The following is a 20,620-nucleotide window of genomic DNA, read 5'->3' on the forward strand; positions in this document are numbered from 1 at the left end:
CGTTTTTGTTGAATAGATGCGTTTTTTTAACCATTGATTGGGGGTTCGAAGAGAAACTCTTCCTCTATCAATACATTTAGAAGACCTGTAGCAGGATGCTACATAATGTATGGATATGTATGGAGCTATATGCTTCTGCTTCCATTCACTGTCCATTTTGGTGCAAAACAACCAACTGGTGAGAGTACCAGATGTTAGACCAACACCAATCAGATCTGGATGTCCTATCTTAAGGCCCCATTACACACACAGATTTATCTGACAGATCATTGAAGCCAAAGCCAGGAAAAGGCAATAAACAAAAAACAGGTCATAAAGGAAGGATTGATATTTCTCCTCTTTCAAATCCATTCCTGGCTTTGGTTTCAAGAATCTGTCAGATAAATGTGTGTGTTTGTGTAATAGTTCCCTTAAGGATAGCAACAGATAGCTGGACTGTCAAACCTTGTAGTCCATTGCCCCTGCATTGCACAGACCCCAAGTGTGAACCGGACCCACAACTAACCAGAATGAAACAGTTTATGACTCAATAATGGCACAACATATGGGCACTAAACACCCCTGACATCTGCACTGTAGATTTCTACCAAAAGGGTAAATATCTGCGAAACAATAGCTCAGCTTTCAGCTTACGTTTGACCCCGCTAGGTGGATTTAATCTTGGAGATGTTTTATGTTTACCTTTTGTTCAGCCTACACATATACATTGGTACAAATTGCATGAATGTGAATTCTCTTATTATTTCCATTTTCCTAGACCAATAGGTGCTGTCTCTAGCTGCCTGTATATCTGGCATGTGGACACATCCAGTCATGCAGGAAGGTGAAAGTTGATGGAGAAGCCACAGAGAAAGTAACCAGCTACTCTATTAAGGGATTGCCCCCCTTTTCCCTCTAAAATTAACCATTTCAATAATATGAGTTAGGGCCCTTTTACATGGAGTGAATATCGGCCAAACAGGCTGACATTGTACCGTGTAGAAGTCCAAGCAATAAGCCGACAAATGAGCAAACACTCATCAAAAAAATGCCATTGTTGGTCATACTATAGGGGATGTATGGCTGACAAATGATAGGTGCAGGGGGCCACACAAAGAATTGAATGTTAGTGCGGCCCTGCATACACGATCATTGACCTGTATTAAGGCTCTTTAGATGAACACAGTGATCTACAAGATCAGCATTTGTATCTTGGCATGTCTAAAAGAATGCTAAAAAGGGAGTAAATCAATATGCATTTATGCAGTACGTAGCAACTGGAGGTTCAACCTTTTTTTTTAAAGCATAGAAAAAGGTATAATATTATTATTTATAATAAAATGACATAAAAAAATGCTGATAGAGAAATCCATCTGATATACATTCCAACTGGATGCAATGGCCTCCGATCTTTCCAGACAAACAGCAATACTTTACTTAAACTCATGTATTTACTTTTCTTTTCAGCCATTGTTCACTACACTGATGTAGTAAGAGCTCAGAAGACACAGTAAATGAATTTGCTGCCTCTAAATAGATGACTCAAGTGATCTAACCACTCAAAGTGAACGCCTTGTTTGAAAGCCCTGCTGCCATGGCTGAGCTCCAAGGAGTTATCCATTCTCTGTATACAATGGCTCCACTTAGACCTGTGGTCATATGCTATAAAGAGCCCACTGAAATAATAGCAAGGGCTGAGTGCCACATGTTAGCAGGAGAAAAGCTTTCTGTTTGTGCCTGTTCCAAAGAAGAAGTAAGAGAAAAAGGTTGATCGTTCCACCTGCACTCGCTTTCATTTAGGCATCAGTATCCCGAAGAACAAAGGGGTGCAGAACAAATGCAAAGATGAGTCAACATGTCTGAATAGAGGTGGGCTGAATCTGGCCCTCAAAGTGCATGCAGATGTCAGTGGAGGGTCAATATGTCAGCTGGATTCCATTTGCAGTAAATGAGAATCAGATTGTTTTTATTGGCTTTTTATTAAAAAATGTAACAGAAGGAAAATCTGTTAAAGTGTCCATCCGGTAAAGTGTTGGAAGCAACGCCAAAAGCTGCTTAAATATGTGCACTTGATGAACCCATATCAGGACATCTCCAGGAAACCTCTCTGCTTTCTACCTTGTCTGACAGGGGAATCTGCTTTACTCATTCTGACATCACAGAGGAGGGCCAAGGAGATGTTCCCCGGATAAGAGGTTACATGCTTTTACAGGAGAAAAACATCATAAAAACCCATGATCATCAGTCACAGTAGTGATTTCCTACTACATATGGTAGTCTACTACCGAACAGCTGCACAGTGTATGAGCAGCTCAATGCTGGAAGAAAAAGGCTCCGCTTCAGCTTTATCTACCCAATATACACAAGGGGTATTCCCATCTCAACTAACAAAACTACATTGTAGGACTCGTCAAGTTAAATATTACTTGCAAATACATTAATGTAGCAAACTTGCCTCCTTCTCCTGTTATGCTCATTGTCAAGGTTACAGACCACCACTCTGCTCTAATAACAGTGGTCTGGCTGGTGTATATATAGTAAAGATGTATATATATATATATATATATATACTTTACCTGACAGACCACTTTTTTTTATAGCAAAGTGGTGGTCTGTAACCTAGACAACGAACTGTCAACAATGAGAAGAAAAGAGCCACATATCTGGAGGAGGTTTGCCAAAAGAATGTATCTGCAAAAATATTTGAAGAGCACCTATGAAAAATAACCTTTGCTATTGTCAAGTCAAGTGATTGATCACAGCGGGTCTCAATTCTGATAATATTCTCAATGTAAGTCTATGAGAAAATATTGATGGAATGAGCGGCTGATCGGGGAGAGGATCACGCTGCTTCAATCTCTCCTCGGCTATATCTTCTGATCAGAGCGTGTCTCAGCAGTGAGACCTGCTGTGATCAATAAACTTTGAAAAACTATCCACAGAATAGTGCGCAGTACTTCTAGTATCCACAGTCTAATAGGTCAACCAGCTGAAACTTAGATTAACACTTTGCTTACAACAGAAATCTCAGCTATGCCATTTTTTTAATACTCTACATCCAATAAGAACAGCATAAAAATGGTGGCCGGTCACTTTAAGGTCCCCATTGACTCTAATCAACAGTATTTGTGACCATTGTTGCCATGAAAAACAGTGAATATCTGTTGTGGTACGACTAGGCCCTTCAAGGCTGGTAGTACATGCCTCAGTGTTAAAAGCAAAAACTCTTTATTATGTAGCCTTCTTTTTAGCCATCTGTTTTTTTTAGATTTAGGTAATTTGTGTGTAATTCCAATTTGACATCATCCTATGAGAAGTTATGAACATATAATATCGGCTTCAAGCTGCAACACTATTCCTTGCACATGAAAAGAGCTGTTCCGAAAATGTTCAAATCTAAGAATAAAATGTGATATAATTGCCATGACTTCATCATATATATAGTGCAGTCTTCTTGGAATGGTTAAATGGCTTGTTTTTTACTGCAAGTAAACCCTGTTCATTAGCTCCAGCAGTTCCAAGAAGTGTTGGAACTTGACCCAATGTTGACTATGCTCCCTGATTCATAACCCTCCGTCCTCCGATGCTCCTGAAAATGAACACTTTTCTCATGCATACGAATAGGGGAAGTGCACATACAGTAGGTCGGATTTGTGACCAATCCTCAGGGAAATCTGCAAGACAAATGTGTATGGACCTTGCAGAGAATTTGCCGCTATGGACTTTCCTGTAGATTATGCAATTTAAAAAAACCTGTGGGTGCGGATTCTACTGTGGACCTGGCTGAAAGCCACAGAAATATCTACAATCCATCTTAATGTGGATTTATTGCAGATATTGAAATCAATGGACAGAATTTGCATTGAGTCCATGCTCATTTCATAACAGAAATTGATGTACTGACCACATGTCAATTGTCACGTCATGGCATGTCATTGAGAGTTCTTAAAATCCTTATGTTTACTGCATTCCTGTGTAGATTTTTTTCAATAAAAGTGGCGCTTGGATATGGGTGGCGCTTGGATATAAAGTGGCGCTTGGATATGGGTATAAAAAAGGTAAAAAAAGAAAAAAAAAGAAATATGCTGCAAAAGCATAAAGTGTTTTTAAAAGTTTTGAAACCACCAAAAATCCATTTGTTTTGTGGGTCTTAGTTCTGTATTTTGTTGTTGTTCTTCCTGGTTGAGCAATTGCTCAGTACTACAAGTCCCAGAACTCATTGCTGTCCCTCAGCTTTCCATCTCAGCCCCCCCCCTCACTCTGCCTACTGCCCTCCCTTAGTACTTCTACCTGTTTCCCACCCAAAGCTGTTGCTGAACATTTCGGTTCACTGCAGACTATTGAACAGTATAGTTGCAACATGAGCTTGGACTGACTGTAGTCCCTAGTAGACTCTTTTTGGTCCATTAAAGTGAATTGTTGCCCTTATCCAAATGTATAGCAGTGGCATAGAGCTGAATGTGATGTGATCCTAGCCTAACAGAGAACAAAGGACCTATAGTAGAATGCTGGGTTTTTACTCCCCCCCCCAACATTTACTATCAAGGGACTATGTGAATGGACTGCTTTTGCCATTGCATTGTGTACTATCTAGATTACGTTTATAAGAGTAATACTTATAAAGGAATACTAGGGATTTTAAGAGAAACTCTTGGAAAAGGTTCCAGAAGTTTGAAGATTGAGCCATCCTACCAATGTGGACACATGACAATAATCAGAGCTCCTGGCGTAAATGTTATTAATCTTTTCCAGAATGATAGGAGCGGAGCCAATAGATGATCGTATAAGTCTCTCAGGATAAACTGCTTTAAATTACAGCTTACTTTATTTTACATTAAGCCCAGAGCCTTGAGCGGATCCCTGGCGGTTCCATATGTAGAAAAACAGCGGTGTCCTCACAGACGCTAAGCATATTCATAGACAGAGGAGCCATGCTAGAGGCCTGTCATTCCCATGAAGACATTTCTGCAAAGCTTTATGTAATTGTCCTGGCACAGGCACCGTACTGCTTGGCTCACATATTCCAGCCATGCTAGCCAGTGTTTCCAGTGTTAAAACAGATTCATAAAATCACAACTGCTATTTAGTTTATATCCAGCCAGCTGTCTATGGTTTCTTTCCTTATGAAGATAAAAAAAAAAAAGTTAAAGCACAGCTTTACTTCCACTGAAGATTCCAACATGGGAATTTGACATGTTTGGTCCTTGTCAACAATCTGCCACCTTCATAGTAACAGCACATGACAACAGTGAAAAAGTTTGTAGTCTGTTACTAGGGAGCGACCAAAAAAATATTTAATAAATCTCTGCAAAAGTGGAGCTATACTTTCATATCTACATTCAGTGTAAAAACCACACCATGTGATCACCTTACTTGTGCAAATGCTGGGAGACAGGTATATAATAATGTCCTCATGACATAACTAAATAAAGTGGTGCCATTTATAACATCAACTATAAGAGGAATTTCGAGGGATATAAATTTGTTACAGATTATGCCTAACAATGGTGGCTTCATGGATATTATTGTTACCTTGCAGCACTGGGTCCAAATTCCACCAAAGAAAAGCATTGAATTTTATGTTCTCCCACATCCAATGCCTACTGGAAAGTTCATTTGAAATTTATATAGTGAGCCCCAGTGTGGACAAGGACTAATCTGAGTAGTGATGAGCTCTGTACACATCTGCAGAATATGTTGGCGCTATATAAATAAAGGAATTGTTATTAGTTGCCAGAGAAAACTGATGACTCATAATATGTATGGGGACAGTCCAACTATGTAGGCATCTCCATCATGGCTCATAATGGTTTATTAAAACGTCACCTGGCTATATCTCATCATCACAGCAGATCTCAGGAATGAGACCCGGTGCGATCCTCTGCAGTTCACCAGGATTAGACAAACATAGCTGCTTTGTTTCAAAACAGCACCGATCTTGTCCTCAGGTTGTGTGCAGTAGTACAGCATGGTTCCATTTAAGCGAATGGAGGTGACGTTTTGACGACACAACAAAAATTTATTTATCTGACAGTAAGGGTTTAAAGTGGAGAAAAAATGGTGCAAATGATTAATCCCTGCTTAGCGACTTATATAAACTATTTATAAAAGCCATAGAAAAGTACAACAAACATGCCAATCACAACAGATTGAGAAACAAACATTGAAGAAATGGTTAAACTGTATTGTGCAAAGGCCTTGGCCAAGGTTACCCCTTCATGCAAACTGTTACAAGACACTAGATACACTGTTATGTCTACCCACCAGCAGAACAATACGTAATAACAATATTTTCAATGTAAATGCAGCATGCTGTCTGCTGTGGGGAAATTCACACATACACTGAGATGCGGTAAAGGCGGTTCTTGAGCTGTCACACTATGATACTGGCCTCTTACAGCTTGTTCTATTGCAGCCCACTCCTCAACTAAATCAGCAAACACCATCTAGTGCTCTTCTTTGCTCTCCAATACTTAAAGGCTCCATCTACAAGTTTGCTTTAAGCTGCCTGCTCGCCTGTAGTTAACACCACTTCGCAGTTACTAGATAGCATAATTGCCTGCTGGTATTCTTACTTGGCACCCATTCAACTTTAACATCCTTTCAAGCTAGAAGGCAGTGTAGGAAACCAGCCATGAACCAGATCCATACCTACATTCCCCAGGAAATTAATATTTCCCAACCAGCACATGCAGAATGTTACAATCACTTTGCCCAGGAATAGAACTACACTACTATAAGTAGCAATATGAATAAAGCTAGATAAATCCCTTAGTCTTCACGACACACGTCCATTTTTTCCCCATCCTTCACCAAGTTGGATCTCCTTCATGAGCTTCTGTAAATGCCATTGAGACAAAACAATTCTCTCCAGTCAATAACTTGTAGGTTTATCGCTATGGCTTTTGGTGTGGAAAACAACAATGCAGAGTTAGGCTAAGGCTACCCTGCAACCTTGGCCATCAAAGATTAAAAACAAACAAACAAACCCTTTTTATTACACTAACCTTTCTGCCCAGTCCCAGTGGCTAGTTAGAGGCTGAGCAGACTGGCACTACAGGAATGGGTTAAATCAGTGACACATAGGTATGAAACAGTTGCCATATAAAACTCATATGAAAAAGACTGTAACTCCTGGAAAACCCCTTGTAAACTTTCCTGCCTGGTTCCCAGCAACAATATTAAAAAAGATCTGTCACCCACTGAAGGGCCTCGCAGACTCCCAGCCAACAGGAAGCACGTGCTGGACGTGAAATAGTGCATCCTCTTCAGCTCCCAGATGGCTGGTCGGGGATGTTATGGATGCCCTAACACACTGATCTGCTTGGTAACAGATGATCAGCAGTTACATTTATGTTTCCTGCTGCCTTCGGTTAACGCAATGCGCCACAGGTGGTGTTACAGGAAGGGCGTATTCACTCGTCAATCTTCAGGTTTCATTGAATATTTTAGAATTCAGAACTCACCCAATAGATAAATGGCAGATGTAGATTTCTTTTTAATAAATGTGACCAAAATCTTCTTGGATCAGAGACGGAATAAGCAGCATTACCCACCCATTCAGACATATAAAAGGTACTTTCAATCTTCTTATAGAAGTGTACATAAATATCTTCAACTTCTTTTCCAGTCTTTAGTTGTTACTTGTTGGCCAATGGCCCCATATTAAACATAAACCCAAATGTGTCTGATGCCTCATCTTCTGATGTTCAATGCCATTGTCACAGATGATGCCCACTGAAAGGCTGTTCTCCAGATCTTGTGGCAGCCTCAGATTCTGTCCTAATAAGAGTACTATACTACAGCAGAAGCTAGCAGACATCTCCATCTAAAACCAATGGCACATCTGACGTCCTTTCCATCAAAGCTAATAACCAGAAGCACCTGTGCCCAATCTGAGAGCACCCAGACCACACTGCTGGTATATGGTCATACCAGAGACCTTAGTAATAGATCTTTACTCCCTGCTGGCTACACTGGGCATACACCTCCCTCTGATCTGAGAGAAGTATAAAGGAAGAAGTTACACACACACACTCCTTGGTAGCTTAGAATGACTTTACCATATGAGCACAGTATACAGAAGAGCTCCGGAATGTACAGCTGAAATACAGGGAATAACTGGGTGATTATAAATGAGCAATCTTAATCCTCTGTGGATTTCATGTCAATCTTATTCTGCACAAATACATAGGTGACAGGTCTCATCACAATCCACAATTGTGGGAAATAAAAGTGTAAATAGTGACACATGTAATCATCATAGATTTCATCATACATCCAAAAATAACAACAAAATATAAACCAGGCTGGAGCCACAACTGTCAGAGAACTAGGCATGCTGGCACTTGTAGGTCCATAGAAGATCAAATGATTTACATGCCACCTATAGCCGGTCATGGGCATATAAAAGCAGCAGCAGCACCGCATAGTCTCCAGAGGAAGCAGGATGAATGGCTACTTTCTGGGAAAGCAGAGGTCTCTGTGGTGTTCCTGGCAGTGCCAGAGCATAGGATGCAGGTGCAGGGAATCCTCTGCTTAGTATTCGTCTAGGGGCTACAATCCTAGGAAAAGATGGTGGATAAGCATAAAGTATACACTGACTGGCATGCCATGCTGAGACTTGTAGTACCAACTCTGAAGATAAAGAGATTTGGAAGACAAGTAACCAAGACAGGTTTTCATTTTGGTCCCACAGTAGATCCGGAGAGAGCAAAGCCAGACACCTCCTGAGACAGTAAAAGTGCCAGCTCCTGGGTAACACAGATGCTGGGACAACAGATGAAGCATCACAATGACAATAAGTTTACCAACTTGTAAATAATTGCAGAACCGAGCCACCCTGGCTGGCACTGATGCTCAGCCTGCCCATAGCACATGTACCTGCTGCTGTCACCCCAGCATCACCATTGAGCCACACTGCCAGCAATGCCCATACCACAGCAATGCCCCTACTACAGCAATGACAGGGCACCAACCAACTGCTGTCACCCCAGCATCATCACTGACCCAGCAATGCCCCTACCACAGCAATGACAGGGCACCAACCTGCTGCTGTCACCTGAGCATAACCACTGAGCCGCAATGCCCCTACCACAGCAATGCCCCTAGCACAGCAATGGCAGGGCACCAACCAGCTGCTGTCGCCCCAGCATTATTACTGTGCCACACTGCCAGCAATGCCCCTAGCACAGCAATGCCCCTAGCACAGCAATGACAGGGCACCAACCAACTGCTGTCACCCCAGCATCACCATTGAGCCACACTGCCAGCAATGCCCCTACCCCAGCAATGCCCCTACCCTAGCAATGCCCCTAGCACAGCAATGACAGGGCACCAACCTGTCACCCCCGGCAGCAGTACCAGCCACAACTGCCCCAGCCCAGCACAGAAGTCAGGCTAGCTGCAGTCCTATCCATCCAGCAGAGAAGGAGGTAAGTATTTACCAGGAGGAGGCACAGCAGGGCCAGCAGCACAGTGCCAGTCACTGCCCCACGGCTGCATTCCATGGCTGGGAGCGGGAGGAGGACCGGGACGGAGGACGGAACTGCTGTCACATCCAGCTCTGCTGCTCACACTGCTGCTCCAGCCCGAGCACACACCGGCTCTGCTCACATCTCTCCAGCCAAGGGGCGTGTGGTGGGGGGCTCACTGGAATCTCTCGGAGAGCAGGCAGCCAGCCAATCAGCCTCCTGCTGGTCCCAGGACAGGCACCAGGGCGGCACAGGGGCACAGCCGGCTCCTGCCTGCCCTGCGGGGGCTGCGGGCATACTGCACCAGGGAGACACCACTGCTGCCCCTGCCCACAGGAGAGACTTATAGTACAGGGATGGAGATGGCTCTGCAGGCTGGCATCTATCTAATATCTATATACAACTTTCTTTCTTTCCTTTCTTTCTTTCTTTTTCTTTCAAAAGCTGCATTCTATCTATCTATCTATCTATCTATCTATCTATCTATCTATCTATCTATCATCTATCTATCTATCTATCTATCTATCTATCTCCTATCTATCTATTATCTATCTATCTATCTATCTATCTATCTATCTATCTATCTCCTATCTATCTATTATCTATCTATCTCCTATCTATCTATTATCTATCTATCTCCTATCTATCTATCTATCTATCTATCTATCTATCTATCTATCTCCTATCTATCTATCTATCTATCTATCTATCATCTATCTATCTATCTATCTATCTATCTATCTATCTATCTCCTATCTATCTATTATCTATCTATCTATCTATCTATCTATCTATCTATCTATCTCCTATCTATCTATTATCTATCTATCTCCTATCTATCTATTATCTATCTATCTCCTATCTATCTATCTATCTATCTATCTATCTATCTCCTATCTATCTATCTATCTATCTATCTATCTATCTATCAATCTATCTATCGATCTATCTATCTATCTATCGATCTATCTATCGATCTATCGATCTATCTATCGATCTATCTATCTCCTATCTATCTATCTATCTATCTATCTATCTATCTATCTATCTCTCTCTCTCTCTATCTCCTATCTATCTATCTATCTATCTATCTGTTCAACTTATAGTTAGAGTATCTTCTATCTGTTCATCCATCCATATCAATTTCAAAATTCAAAATGTCAAATTCTATCATCTAGCTCCTCCCTATCTATTCCATTGCATATATATCTAGAACCTGTTTATCTGTCCATATGTTCATCTCATATGTATCTATTTATCTATCTATGCATTCATCTGTTTTCATATCTATCTAAAGTATCACCTGTCAATCATCTTTCTTTCTCTCTACCTATCTATCTATTACATTGCATTACATTGCATTATCCGTCTATCTATCTATCTATCTATCTATCTATCTATCTATCTATCCATCTATCTATCTATCTGCTTTGTTAAAGGCCATCCACAAACAAAGTTAGCTTTTTGTATGAACAGAGGGTATGGATGGTTTCCTTATTGTAATGAGCAAGTACTCCATCTTGTGGATGTTAGGTTCTGCAATAGTTTATCAGTGACTCCAATCATCATGAAGTTTTATAGTATAAGGTGTTTTGTACAGTTCTTTATGGATGATACAACTCTGTACACACAAGAGAAGGGCAGAATGTCAGTTACCATATGTCATCCCCATCCCCCAAATACTCCAAGTAACATGAAAAGGGATGAAAGATGCTCCAATAGGCAGTATAAAAGAAACAGCAGGGAGTGTTAATTTTTAATCAATACTTAATTTGGATTAAAAAAATAAATAAATCACCTGCAGACTCAACAAAAACCCTTCCTATTGCTAATATTGGAGCTTTACTTAAGGTGCTTTTAGACCAAAAGTTTTGTCGGCTGTGGGGGCAAGATCAGAGCCTGTCGGCTGTGAGGGGGCAAGATCAGAGCCTGTCAGCTGTGAGGGGCAAGATTGGAGCTTGGCGGCAGTGGGGGTACGACAATGGAGTGGCCAAGGTACAAGAATGATCCTGGTATGGTTCATACAGCCCTGGAAACTGACAGCACAAGTAAGCATTATCTGAAAAGCGTAATCTGCCTCCATGGTATGGCTCACACCAGCACCCCTCCACAATGGACAGCCGTCGGCTACACCAGTCCCCACACCATGCACCCCCTGAATACCATCCCCCTGCCCTAAACCTCCTGGACAGCCGCCGGCACCAACCCCCCCACCCCTTTCAGGGAGCTGCTGGCCCGCACCAACCCACTGCCCCCCTAGACAGCCACCAGTAGCGTTCATTCCCCCGGCGCACAAGATGACATCACTCATGCATTGGGGGGCCAGGAGAACAAGATAATGTTGAGGTCCCTGTACAGGGTGGGAACGGGAGTGGAGGAGGGGCATGGTCTGCATAGCGGGGTCTACAGCCCTGTACTCTGACCCAGGAAGTCTCCCTCACCTTCCAAATCATAGCAGATCCACTTCAGGCTGGGGCTTACATCAGGGGACAGGACTGTAGAGGTATTCTCTTCATAGCTGTAACCCCTCTCTGCCTGGACAGAGGGTGCTGCATGTATGTGCCCACATCAGCCCGGCTCATTCCTTTATGCTTCCTGCAATCTTTGTTAGTCCTTGTGTTTCCCATCCTCTCCATTACTGTACAGTAACTTATAATATCACATATTCTGCTGTTTTTGAATGTTTGATTCATCTGTTCTACATGGTATTCAGAATAACAAATCATTATATTGGGGGTGTGGAACCAATTGTCTGCAGATCAGTGATTTATTATGGGAAAATTTGCTTTGGTTTAAGAGTGGATTTGGATTACAAGCACAGTCCTGGAACAAATTATGCTCGTAATCCAAGGCACCACTGTATATATATATATATATATACATATACTGGTCGGGGGGCACCTTGCATTTGCCCTCGGTTGGTAGATATACACTGCTTGTGATCTGGAAACTGACAGCACAGATATATACATACTGTGCTGTCTGTTTCCCTTTATTGTTACTGGCCACACATTACCCTGTTTAGACAAAAAGATGTGCGGACAATGCATATAAATACATTTTAAAGCCTGCTCCAAAGACCTGATCAGCCAAGGTTGGGGCGTGTTCCCAGTGCTCGGCTGATCACTATTACTTTTACACAGGACATTTATTGGCCACATGAGCATTTCTAGCAACACCCCTGGACAATAATCAGCCCGTGTAAGAGGCCCTTTACCTAAGGGCTGCAACGTTCTGTTCCATTCATGGAAAGAGACATGATCTGCCCTGTATGACTGTATAGATGATGGTCATGACATCAATGTGTGCAGGGTTGTAGGAAGCCAACAACCTTTATTCCATCCTCAATTCTTACATTTGTGTTATAGAATAATCCTTCAAGTACAGTCAGCGCCAATGGTGTCTAATGTAGCTATTACTATATTTTATTTGCCTGTGTATATTGCAAGCAAATGTCATGGATAATTAATGTAATGTGCGCTTAAAAAAACGTTAAAAATTCCCAAATTAGAAATGAACTAAGCAAAGATAGTAATAAATATGAGCAGACAATAGTAAAGGTTCTTATACACGTTAACCCAGCAGTGGTGTCAAATCCACAGCTCTCCAGCTGTTGCAAAACTACAATTTTCATCAAAGCTTTAGCTGTCCAGGCAAGATGGGATTTGTAGTATTGCAACAGCTGGAGGGCCACAGTTTGACACCAGTGCGTTAAAGTAAAGTACCTGAATTCAGCATGAAAGGGGTTTTCCCAAATTTCACACTTCTCCTACAGGATAAAATATATGTCTGATCAGTAGGGTCTTTCCACTAAGACCCCCTCTGATCTTAGGAAAAGGGTCTTGTATCCCCATATATACAGGCTTAACCACTGCCCTAATAACATTGGGGGGAGATGAAACCCTGTAATCCATGGGGGTCCCAGTGGTTAGGACCTTCACTAATCGAATAGCTATCCTTATCCTGTAGATAGGTCATAAGTGTCCTTAAAAAGGCAAACTTTAAACGAATAAAGAAATAAACTTGGCTTTGATCCACAGCATTATAAGAAAACTAAAAAAGTGACAGTACATGGTGCCGGTTGTTTTGGACTGCAGAAGCTCAGTCTCTTGAAGCCCCCATGCACTTTATTTAAAACCCATCAACTTTAATGGCATCTGCTGTGTAAAGAGTATGTGGTTCTCTTTAAAGGGGTATTCTCATCTCAACTAACATAGTTAAACTGTTTTAAACTGTGTTTTCTGGACCTGCTAGATGGGCATATCTGTACAGCAAGGGGCTGGGGGACAGTACCAGTGCAACATACAGGCTCATTTACCATATTCTGTTTCAGCAACAGTCCCTAGAAACAATGCAAAAGACTGAAAAAAGAAGAGAATACCTGTTAGTTTCCGTTAATAAACCTATTAACTGGTACCCTTTAAGAAGAATATATTCTGATGCAGAAAAGGGCAGTTACTTGGCTGAAAAAGCAAAGTATTTGAGTATTTGACTTAGTGGTTATCATTTGGGAGCAGAGCCTGCAGCCTCCTCCCCTTGTTCTGTCCGAACAGTAGCTTTCTTTGTAACTGAGCGCTGTTGTATTCTAGAGGGAAATATCTACCCAGGAATGTAGCTATAGGCAGCATGCCTGCCATAGAGCTAGAGGCAGGCATGATAACCCGGGAAAGGCACCAGCTTTTCACTCATCAAAACTGTTTCTAGATTTAAAAAAAAAACCTATCTGAGGAACAGAATGTTTGGATATTTACTTACCTGCTATTAGATGATCTGAAATGAGAGAAGCTGGTTATAAATCTAGGACCAGAATTTCTGCTCAAGGGATGCAAGAAGTGAGGAAGGAACAGAGGATGGAAATATTGATTCAGCATGTAATCCTGTAACTAATTTTAGAACTGTGATAGAAGGATCTTACTATTCCTAAAAATGAGACTAAAGTGTGGGAAGAGAATGTAGTAGAGATAAAAGTCATAATCACAGAACGGTGGCCACTTACAAGCTCTCCAAAGGTAATAATAATAATGGGCTATGTGTTCTCCATGTATATCAGCAGCACCAAAACCTGTTCTTTGCTGACTGCTGTATTCAGGTGTATTATGGCAAAATTTAAATTTTTTGCTCTAATATTTGCCAAGTAGAGATGAGCGAACCTGGAGCATGCTCGAGTCGATCTGAACCTGAACTTTCGGCATTTGATTAGCGGTGGCTGCTGAAGTTGGATAAAGCCCTAAGGCTATGTGGAAAACATGGATATAGTCATTGGCTGTATTCACGTTTTCCAGACAACCTTAGAGCTTTATCCAAGTTCAGCAGCCCCAGCTAATCAAATACCGAATGTTCGGGTTCGGATCGACTCGAACCCGAACCCGGTTTACTCATCCCTATTGCCAAGCCTCCCACTCAACTTTTCTTCTGTACTTCCACTAAGCTTACTGAACATGTAGTTTAGACATCTGTATAAAAAATGTATTCACTCTGTCGGATACTGTAATATCTGTTGCTAGCAATGTACAATCTTCTTTAAATTAGTCTTTATGGTGTACCTTGGGGCTCTCAGTCATGCTGAACTCAATAGTACAAGGACCATTTGTCTAAAGTCATTGGTTAGGGACTCCTGGATTTCCACCAATTTGACCTCTAACATTTTATCCCTTTTGAAGTTTTCCTACCGTCTGATGCTGATACCAAAAAATGTAAGAAGAAGTGTCACATGCTCTTTTAATGTATAGGGTTTCCTCTGTTGCTAACAACCATTTCTATCTATCTGTAGAATTGTATTAGTAGTTTTATGTCAGTATTCCATTGTTCCTGTTTGACTGCCGCAATGCCATAGTATACTGCGTTGTGCTTTAAAAAAAACAAACATAAGTGATCCATAACAGCAAGGATGACACCAGTATGAACATAAACTTAGCCCAGTGATGCTTGTTTTTCCACCCAGTAACCATCACTCTAGGCGGCTGTGTAACATGCTGGAAGAGATTGCATTAAGGTTGCTTTAACCACCAACCAAACTCTGGTTGGGGCTTTTCAGCCTATAAGCTTTGCACCATGAGCCAACATGACACTGACAAAGGTTAAGTGCCTGAGTTTCTTTTTGTACCTGACTCCTGCACATGCTTTGCTATGCGGATTTATCCCTTGTGTGCTGTATCTTGCTTGTTCTACTGGTTATCTCCTGGTTAAGCTTAATCTGTGTCCTTCTGGTTCATTGTTAGCTTGTTTGACCACTTTTTCTCTTCCTGCCACTGGTCATCTGGCTAGGCTATATATACATATAACAACCCCAAGTTTGTTGTGCCCACAGCACTATTTCCAAAGGCGGACACACTTTTGTCTACCTGTGTTATGCTCTTTATCATATAAAGCAGTCATGTCAAACTCTGGCCCGTGGACAGCCACTCAGACCTCCTATATTTTAATCTTGTAGGCTACAGGCAGTTTTAACTCTGTGGCCTAGGAGTACTGTATGTGAGCGGTGTCCAGACGCCTGCAGCCCAGTGACGTCATCACCCATGTCCTGCGTTGGGTGCCTCCCACGGCCTCTGGTGTCACAGAAAAGAGTCCAAGCTAATGGGAAAACCTGTCACCCCTGGACAGCCCCGCGAACCCACCCTACCCCCGGATACAGCACCCATACTTACAGTACATTAGAAGATGAATGAGTGTCTGTATCTCCGTGGCGGGACTGGCATCAGGAGCGGGACCGTCAAGATGGGGTAAGTATGGGAGCTGTATCCAGAAGTAGGGTGGGTTAGGGGGGCCGTGCACAGGTGAAAGGTTCCCTTTAACAACTGTTCTAGGGGCTGGCTATTGTCTAGAGTCTTTTGGGGAGGGCTGGCTTCTATATAGGAGTCTCATATAGTAGCCAGCCCTTCCCAATAGTCTCTTATATAGTAGTCATCCCTCCCCAATAGTCTCATATAGTAGCCAGCCCTCCCCAATAATCTATTGGGGAGGGCTGGCTACTATATTAGAGACTATTGGGGAGGGTTGGCTACTATATAAGAGACTATGGGGGAGGGCTGGCTACTATATGAGATTATTGGGGAGGGATGGCTACTATAAAAGAGACTATGGGGAGGGCTGGCTACTATAAAATAAACTATGGGGGAGGGCTGGCTACTATATGGGACACTTGGGGGGTTGGCTACTATTTGGGCACTATTGGGAGGGCTGGCTAATATATGGGGCAATTTTGGTTGGGTTGGCTACTACATAGGACAATATTGGGGGGTTGGCTATTTCATGGGTTGGGGTTTAATCATATAATATCAAAGTTGGCCCGCAACTTTGTCCAATTTTTTTTATTTTGGCCCACTGTGTATTTGAGTTTGACACCCCTGATATAAAGGGATAAGGCCAGATAAAGCACCAGTCCTTTTCTGTCTTTTCTTTATGAGTATGTCTAAAAATCATAATAAATGTTATAATAAATGAATACATATATATTTATTTATGTATAATAAATACAAAAGTCATGTAAGTCACTTTTGTTTGGTATAAATTACTCCAGAATTCATGTTTTAAGTTTTTTGTAGTCTCGATTGGTTTGTGCTGACTAATAAAGCTATTCTATTGGACCACTTTTGTTAGATGGAGTGCACTTATTCCATAAATTGCATATCAGCTTTCTTTCATTTTCTATTAGGGTGCGTTCACACCTACAGGATCTGCAGCAGATCTGCAGCAGATTTGATGCTGTGTTCAGTTATTTAAATGAAATCTGCTGCAGAAAATCAGCTGCAGATCCTGTAGGTGTGAACGCACCATTAAAGCCCTTTCATAATATAATGGTCATAGCATTGTCTACAGGATTGGGTGCAATTATCCCATTATATAAACACATCTGCCTAGCTTTTCTTATTCAGACAAGGTCCAGACAAGGATGGCACTTAGCAAATTGTCTATCTGATGTCACAGGATTTGTTATCCACGGTGTGAGCGCTAGCTGAATACTTTTTAACTTCTTTATGGGAGTCTCATTGTAACAGTCCAAAAGATAAGTTTGTAACATGGTTATTATCTGTGGTGTTATAAAGGATTGCATGTGAATCTCCAGTTATCTTAGTTCAGGGAATGGCCTTGTTTTGGAAATAATGCTGCTCTCAAAGGGTTAAATTACATATTTAGAACGGCTGTACCTGTACTAGTATAGATGTTGTGCCAGCAACCTACCCTAACTTCTAGGGAAAATTCTAACCTTGTAAAAATAATATTGAGATCAATCAATATGTAACCCACCTCCTGACAGATAGCATTCTAATTATCACTCTACATGGTTTGTTTGATTACATAATCTACTAAAAGTTTAGGCTTATTTACTTGTACAACCCCTTGTAGCAACCAATCACAGCTCAGCTTTCATTTTATCAGAGTGAGGTGAGAAATGAAAGCTGAACTAAGGGCAGACAGACAGTAAGGGCTCATTCCCACTGAGCAAAAGAAGCTGAATTTCTGCGCTGAATCAGCGCTGAAATTTCAGCCGTTAAGATAGGTGCAGAGCTCATTTCCATTGTGTTGAATGGAAATTCTGCTCTGCAGTTCACACAGTGGAATTTCCGCACTGAACTAATCCGCTTTCCGCCAGAAGAATGAACATAGCAGAAGCCTATACAAATCAATGGGGCTCTGATTTTCTGTTTCAGCACGGAATACGCGCGTATTCAGCGCGTAATACAAGCGGAAATTACTCGCTGAATCAATGGGGAAATGGGGAAAAGGGGGGGGAGGAGGATTCTAGTATATGTTCTGGTATAGTCTAGTTTACTCACCAAATACTCGCTGAATTTCAGCGCTGAATGCATGCGGATTCAGCGCGGATTTCTCGAGTATTCCGCGCTGAATTTGTCAAGAGCTGATTACGAGCTGAACACTTTCCTAGCAGAATACGCAGGGATTCTGCTTACATTCTGCTTATATTCTGCTCGGAATTCAGCGTCAGTTGATTTCAGGCGGAAATATTTCCTTGGGTAATCCGCTCCTTTTGCTCTGTGTGAACGTAGCCTAAGTCTGGGCCAGAGGAAAAGATGCTGGTTGTTCCTAGTCGGCTATGTGAACAAATGGGCAGAAACAGGAGTCAATATTTATGACAGAACTGTAAGAAATTGTCTGAATAAATTGGAATTAGAAATAGAAAAGCCAAATAAAAAGTATAGTAATATTCAATGAAAAATCAAAATGACATGAATCTACAAGTCTTCAAGAAATTTTGGACGTTTTCTGATTCCTATAATGAAAAATAAGTTAGCTGATGAAGTTGTTTTTCAGGATGCTAATACATCTTGCCACAAGACAAACAGTGTTAGGGTGCCCTCACACACTTTTTGTCTAGCGTTTTTTAAGGCAGTGTGCAGTCAGCCTCAAAGTGTTAATGTCATTTGACCTCAGACATGTCAAAGGTTACAGAGATGGCCTCCTGAGACCTGCTTCAATCCCAACATATAGCTGGAGAGGAGTGTGCAGCAATGTACTTCACTCTCTGACTGACAGGCACATCTGACTCAATTACTTCATAGACTATTATCAAGCGACTTGATTAAATTCCAGGGAGAGTAGCATACTGCAACCCGCTCCCTGGCTTTGTCTGGGAATAGCAGTGAGTCTCATGAGTGAGACCCCGGAAAGAGCCGTACTTTATAGCATTTCAAAGAACATGTCAAAAGTTACTGCAAATAATAGCAACACTTTAAAGTTTTCCTTCAGAAAGAGATATATATCAAAGTGTGCAGCATACAGTGCACATCTCAAGCCAATTCAAAATCAAAGGTGAAAATTTAAAAAATTGTTCCATAACAAGGAAAGAAACTTGGTACCAGCGTGATGTCGAATATTGTTTATCACCACTGAAATCCATCCCATAGAGAAGCCAAGCATCATAAAAGCTTGAGAAGGGGCAAAAAAGTTCTAAAAGTACTCTTTTGAGGTTCCCACTGTAAGACTCTTCCAGCCATTTCCCCTCAGAGTTGCAGTCATCTATCGCCCCCCTGGCTCACCCTGACACTTTTCTTCCTTACTTTCTATCTTCTGAAATTTTTGCAGTCATCATGGGGGATTTTAACATTCCCATTGACAAACCACTTTCCCCATTGGCCTCTCAGTTTCTTTCTCTAATCTCCTCCCTTGACCTCTCTCAGCTTTCCGGGCAGCTTTTGCCCAAACAGTTGACATTACCTGTCCACGTTCCCGGTATTGTTCTGCACTCTGCTTTCACCCTGGTCCTGCGCGATGCAGCTTTAGAGCGGCCTGTCTGAGCTGACAGGTTGCTCAGCCAATCACTGGCTGGGACTGCAGCGGGCAGTAATTGACTGAGCAGCCTGTCAGCTCAGACAGGCCGCTTTAAAGCTGCATCGCGCGTGGGACCTTGGAGGAAGCAGAGAGAAGGAGAAGACCAGGAGCATGGACAGGTAGTGTAAACTGTCGAATCATTACACGTAGCAATGCGTGATCGGCAGCCAATGATTTTAGTGGATGGAGTGGATGCTCCTTTCATCGGCTGATCATAGTCTCCATTACATTGAGTGATAATCGGCCGAATCAATCACTATTTCTCATTCTCCTCCTGACACCCTGATCTCACTCACATATAGAAACTTATATGCCATCAACACCGAAGAGCTCTTAGGGTACTATTACACAAAGCGATTATCAGCTGTACTTGGCCGATTACCGGCCATTACAGCCGATAATCATTTTGTATAATAGGTCATGTTTTAAATCATAATTAAATGTAATAGGAGCAGTGGAAGCAGACCGCCACTATCTGCTATAGGCCACCCAGACAATATAAAAATTGTCCAGGAGGCCCTCTCGCTGCTCGCTGCTCCCACCAATTTCTGCTCGATGTTGGTGCATGTAATAGAGTGGGGTACAAGGAAATATAGGGCCGTCTAATATGGCCCTTGGACACTGTACAGTCATCACTGCCTCCTATCTCTACCCTTTCATGTCCTAATTTGGCTGCCAAATACTATTATGACACCCTCAAAACCACTCTGAACACAGATGGCCACAACCCTGGCACACATCTAGAACTCATTTTTGATAGTGATCTAGGTATGCTGAACATTTGTGGAGGAAGGAATTCTAAAATTGCAGCACACTTTCTTCATTATAAGTTTGCGCTAAGAAGCTACTACTCTGCTGTTCTCTCTGCAATCCTACTTTAC

General features: G+C 41.9%; 1 protein-coding gene across 3 annotated transcripts in view; it reads right to left on the reverse strand.

The window, feature by feature from the left end:
- ADAMTSL1 (ADAMTS like 1) overlaps positions 1 to 20,620 on the reverse strand; it is a 526,103-nt gene that overhangs the window by 224,058 nt on the left and 281,425 nt on the right. For 2 of the 3 annotated variants that reach the window (XM_069962057.1, XM_069962059.1), the window contains exon 1: positions 9,426 to 9,715. The exons of the other annotated variant lie outside the window; for it this stretch is intronic. In XM_069962057.1, coding sequence (XP_069818158.1) covers positions 9,426 to 9,488 — 63 coding nt within the window. In that variant the 5' untranslated portion in view covers positions 9,489 to 9,715. Of the gene's footprint in view, positions 1 to 9,425; positions 9,716 to 20,620 lie in introns of those variants that run through there. 3 annotated transcript variants of the gene reach the window in all.

This window comes from Dendropsophus ebraccatus, chromosome 3, assembly GCF_027789765.1.
Source record: "Dendropsophus ebraccatus isolate aDenEbr1 chromosome 3, aDenEbr1.pat, whole genome shotgun sequence".
Taxonomy (NCBI): domain Eukaryota; kingdom Metazoa; phylum Chordata; class Amphibia; order Anura; family Hylidae; genus Dendropsophus; species Dendropsophus ebraccatus.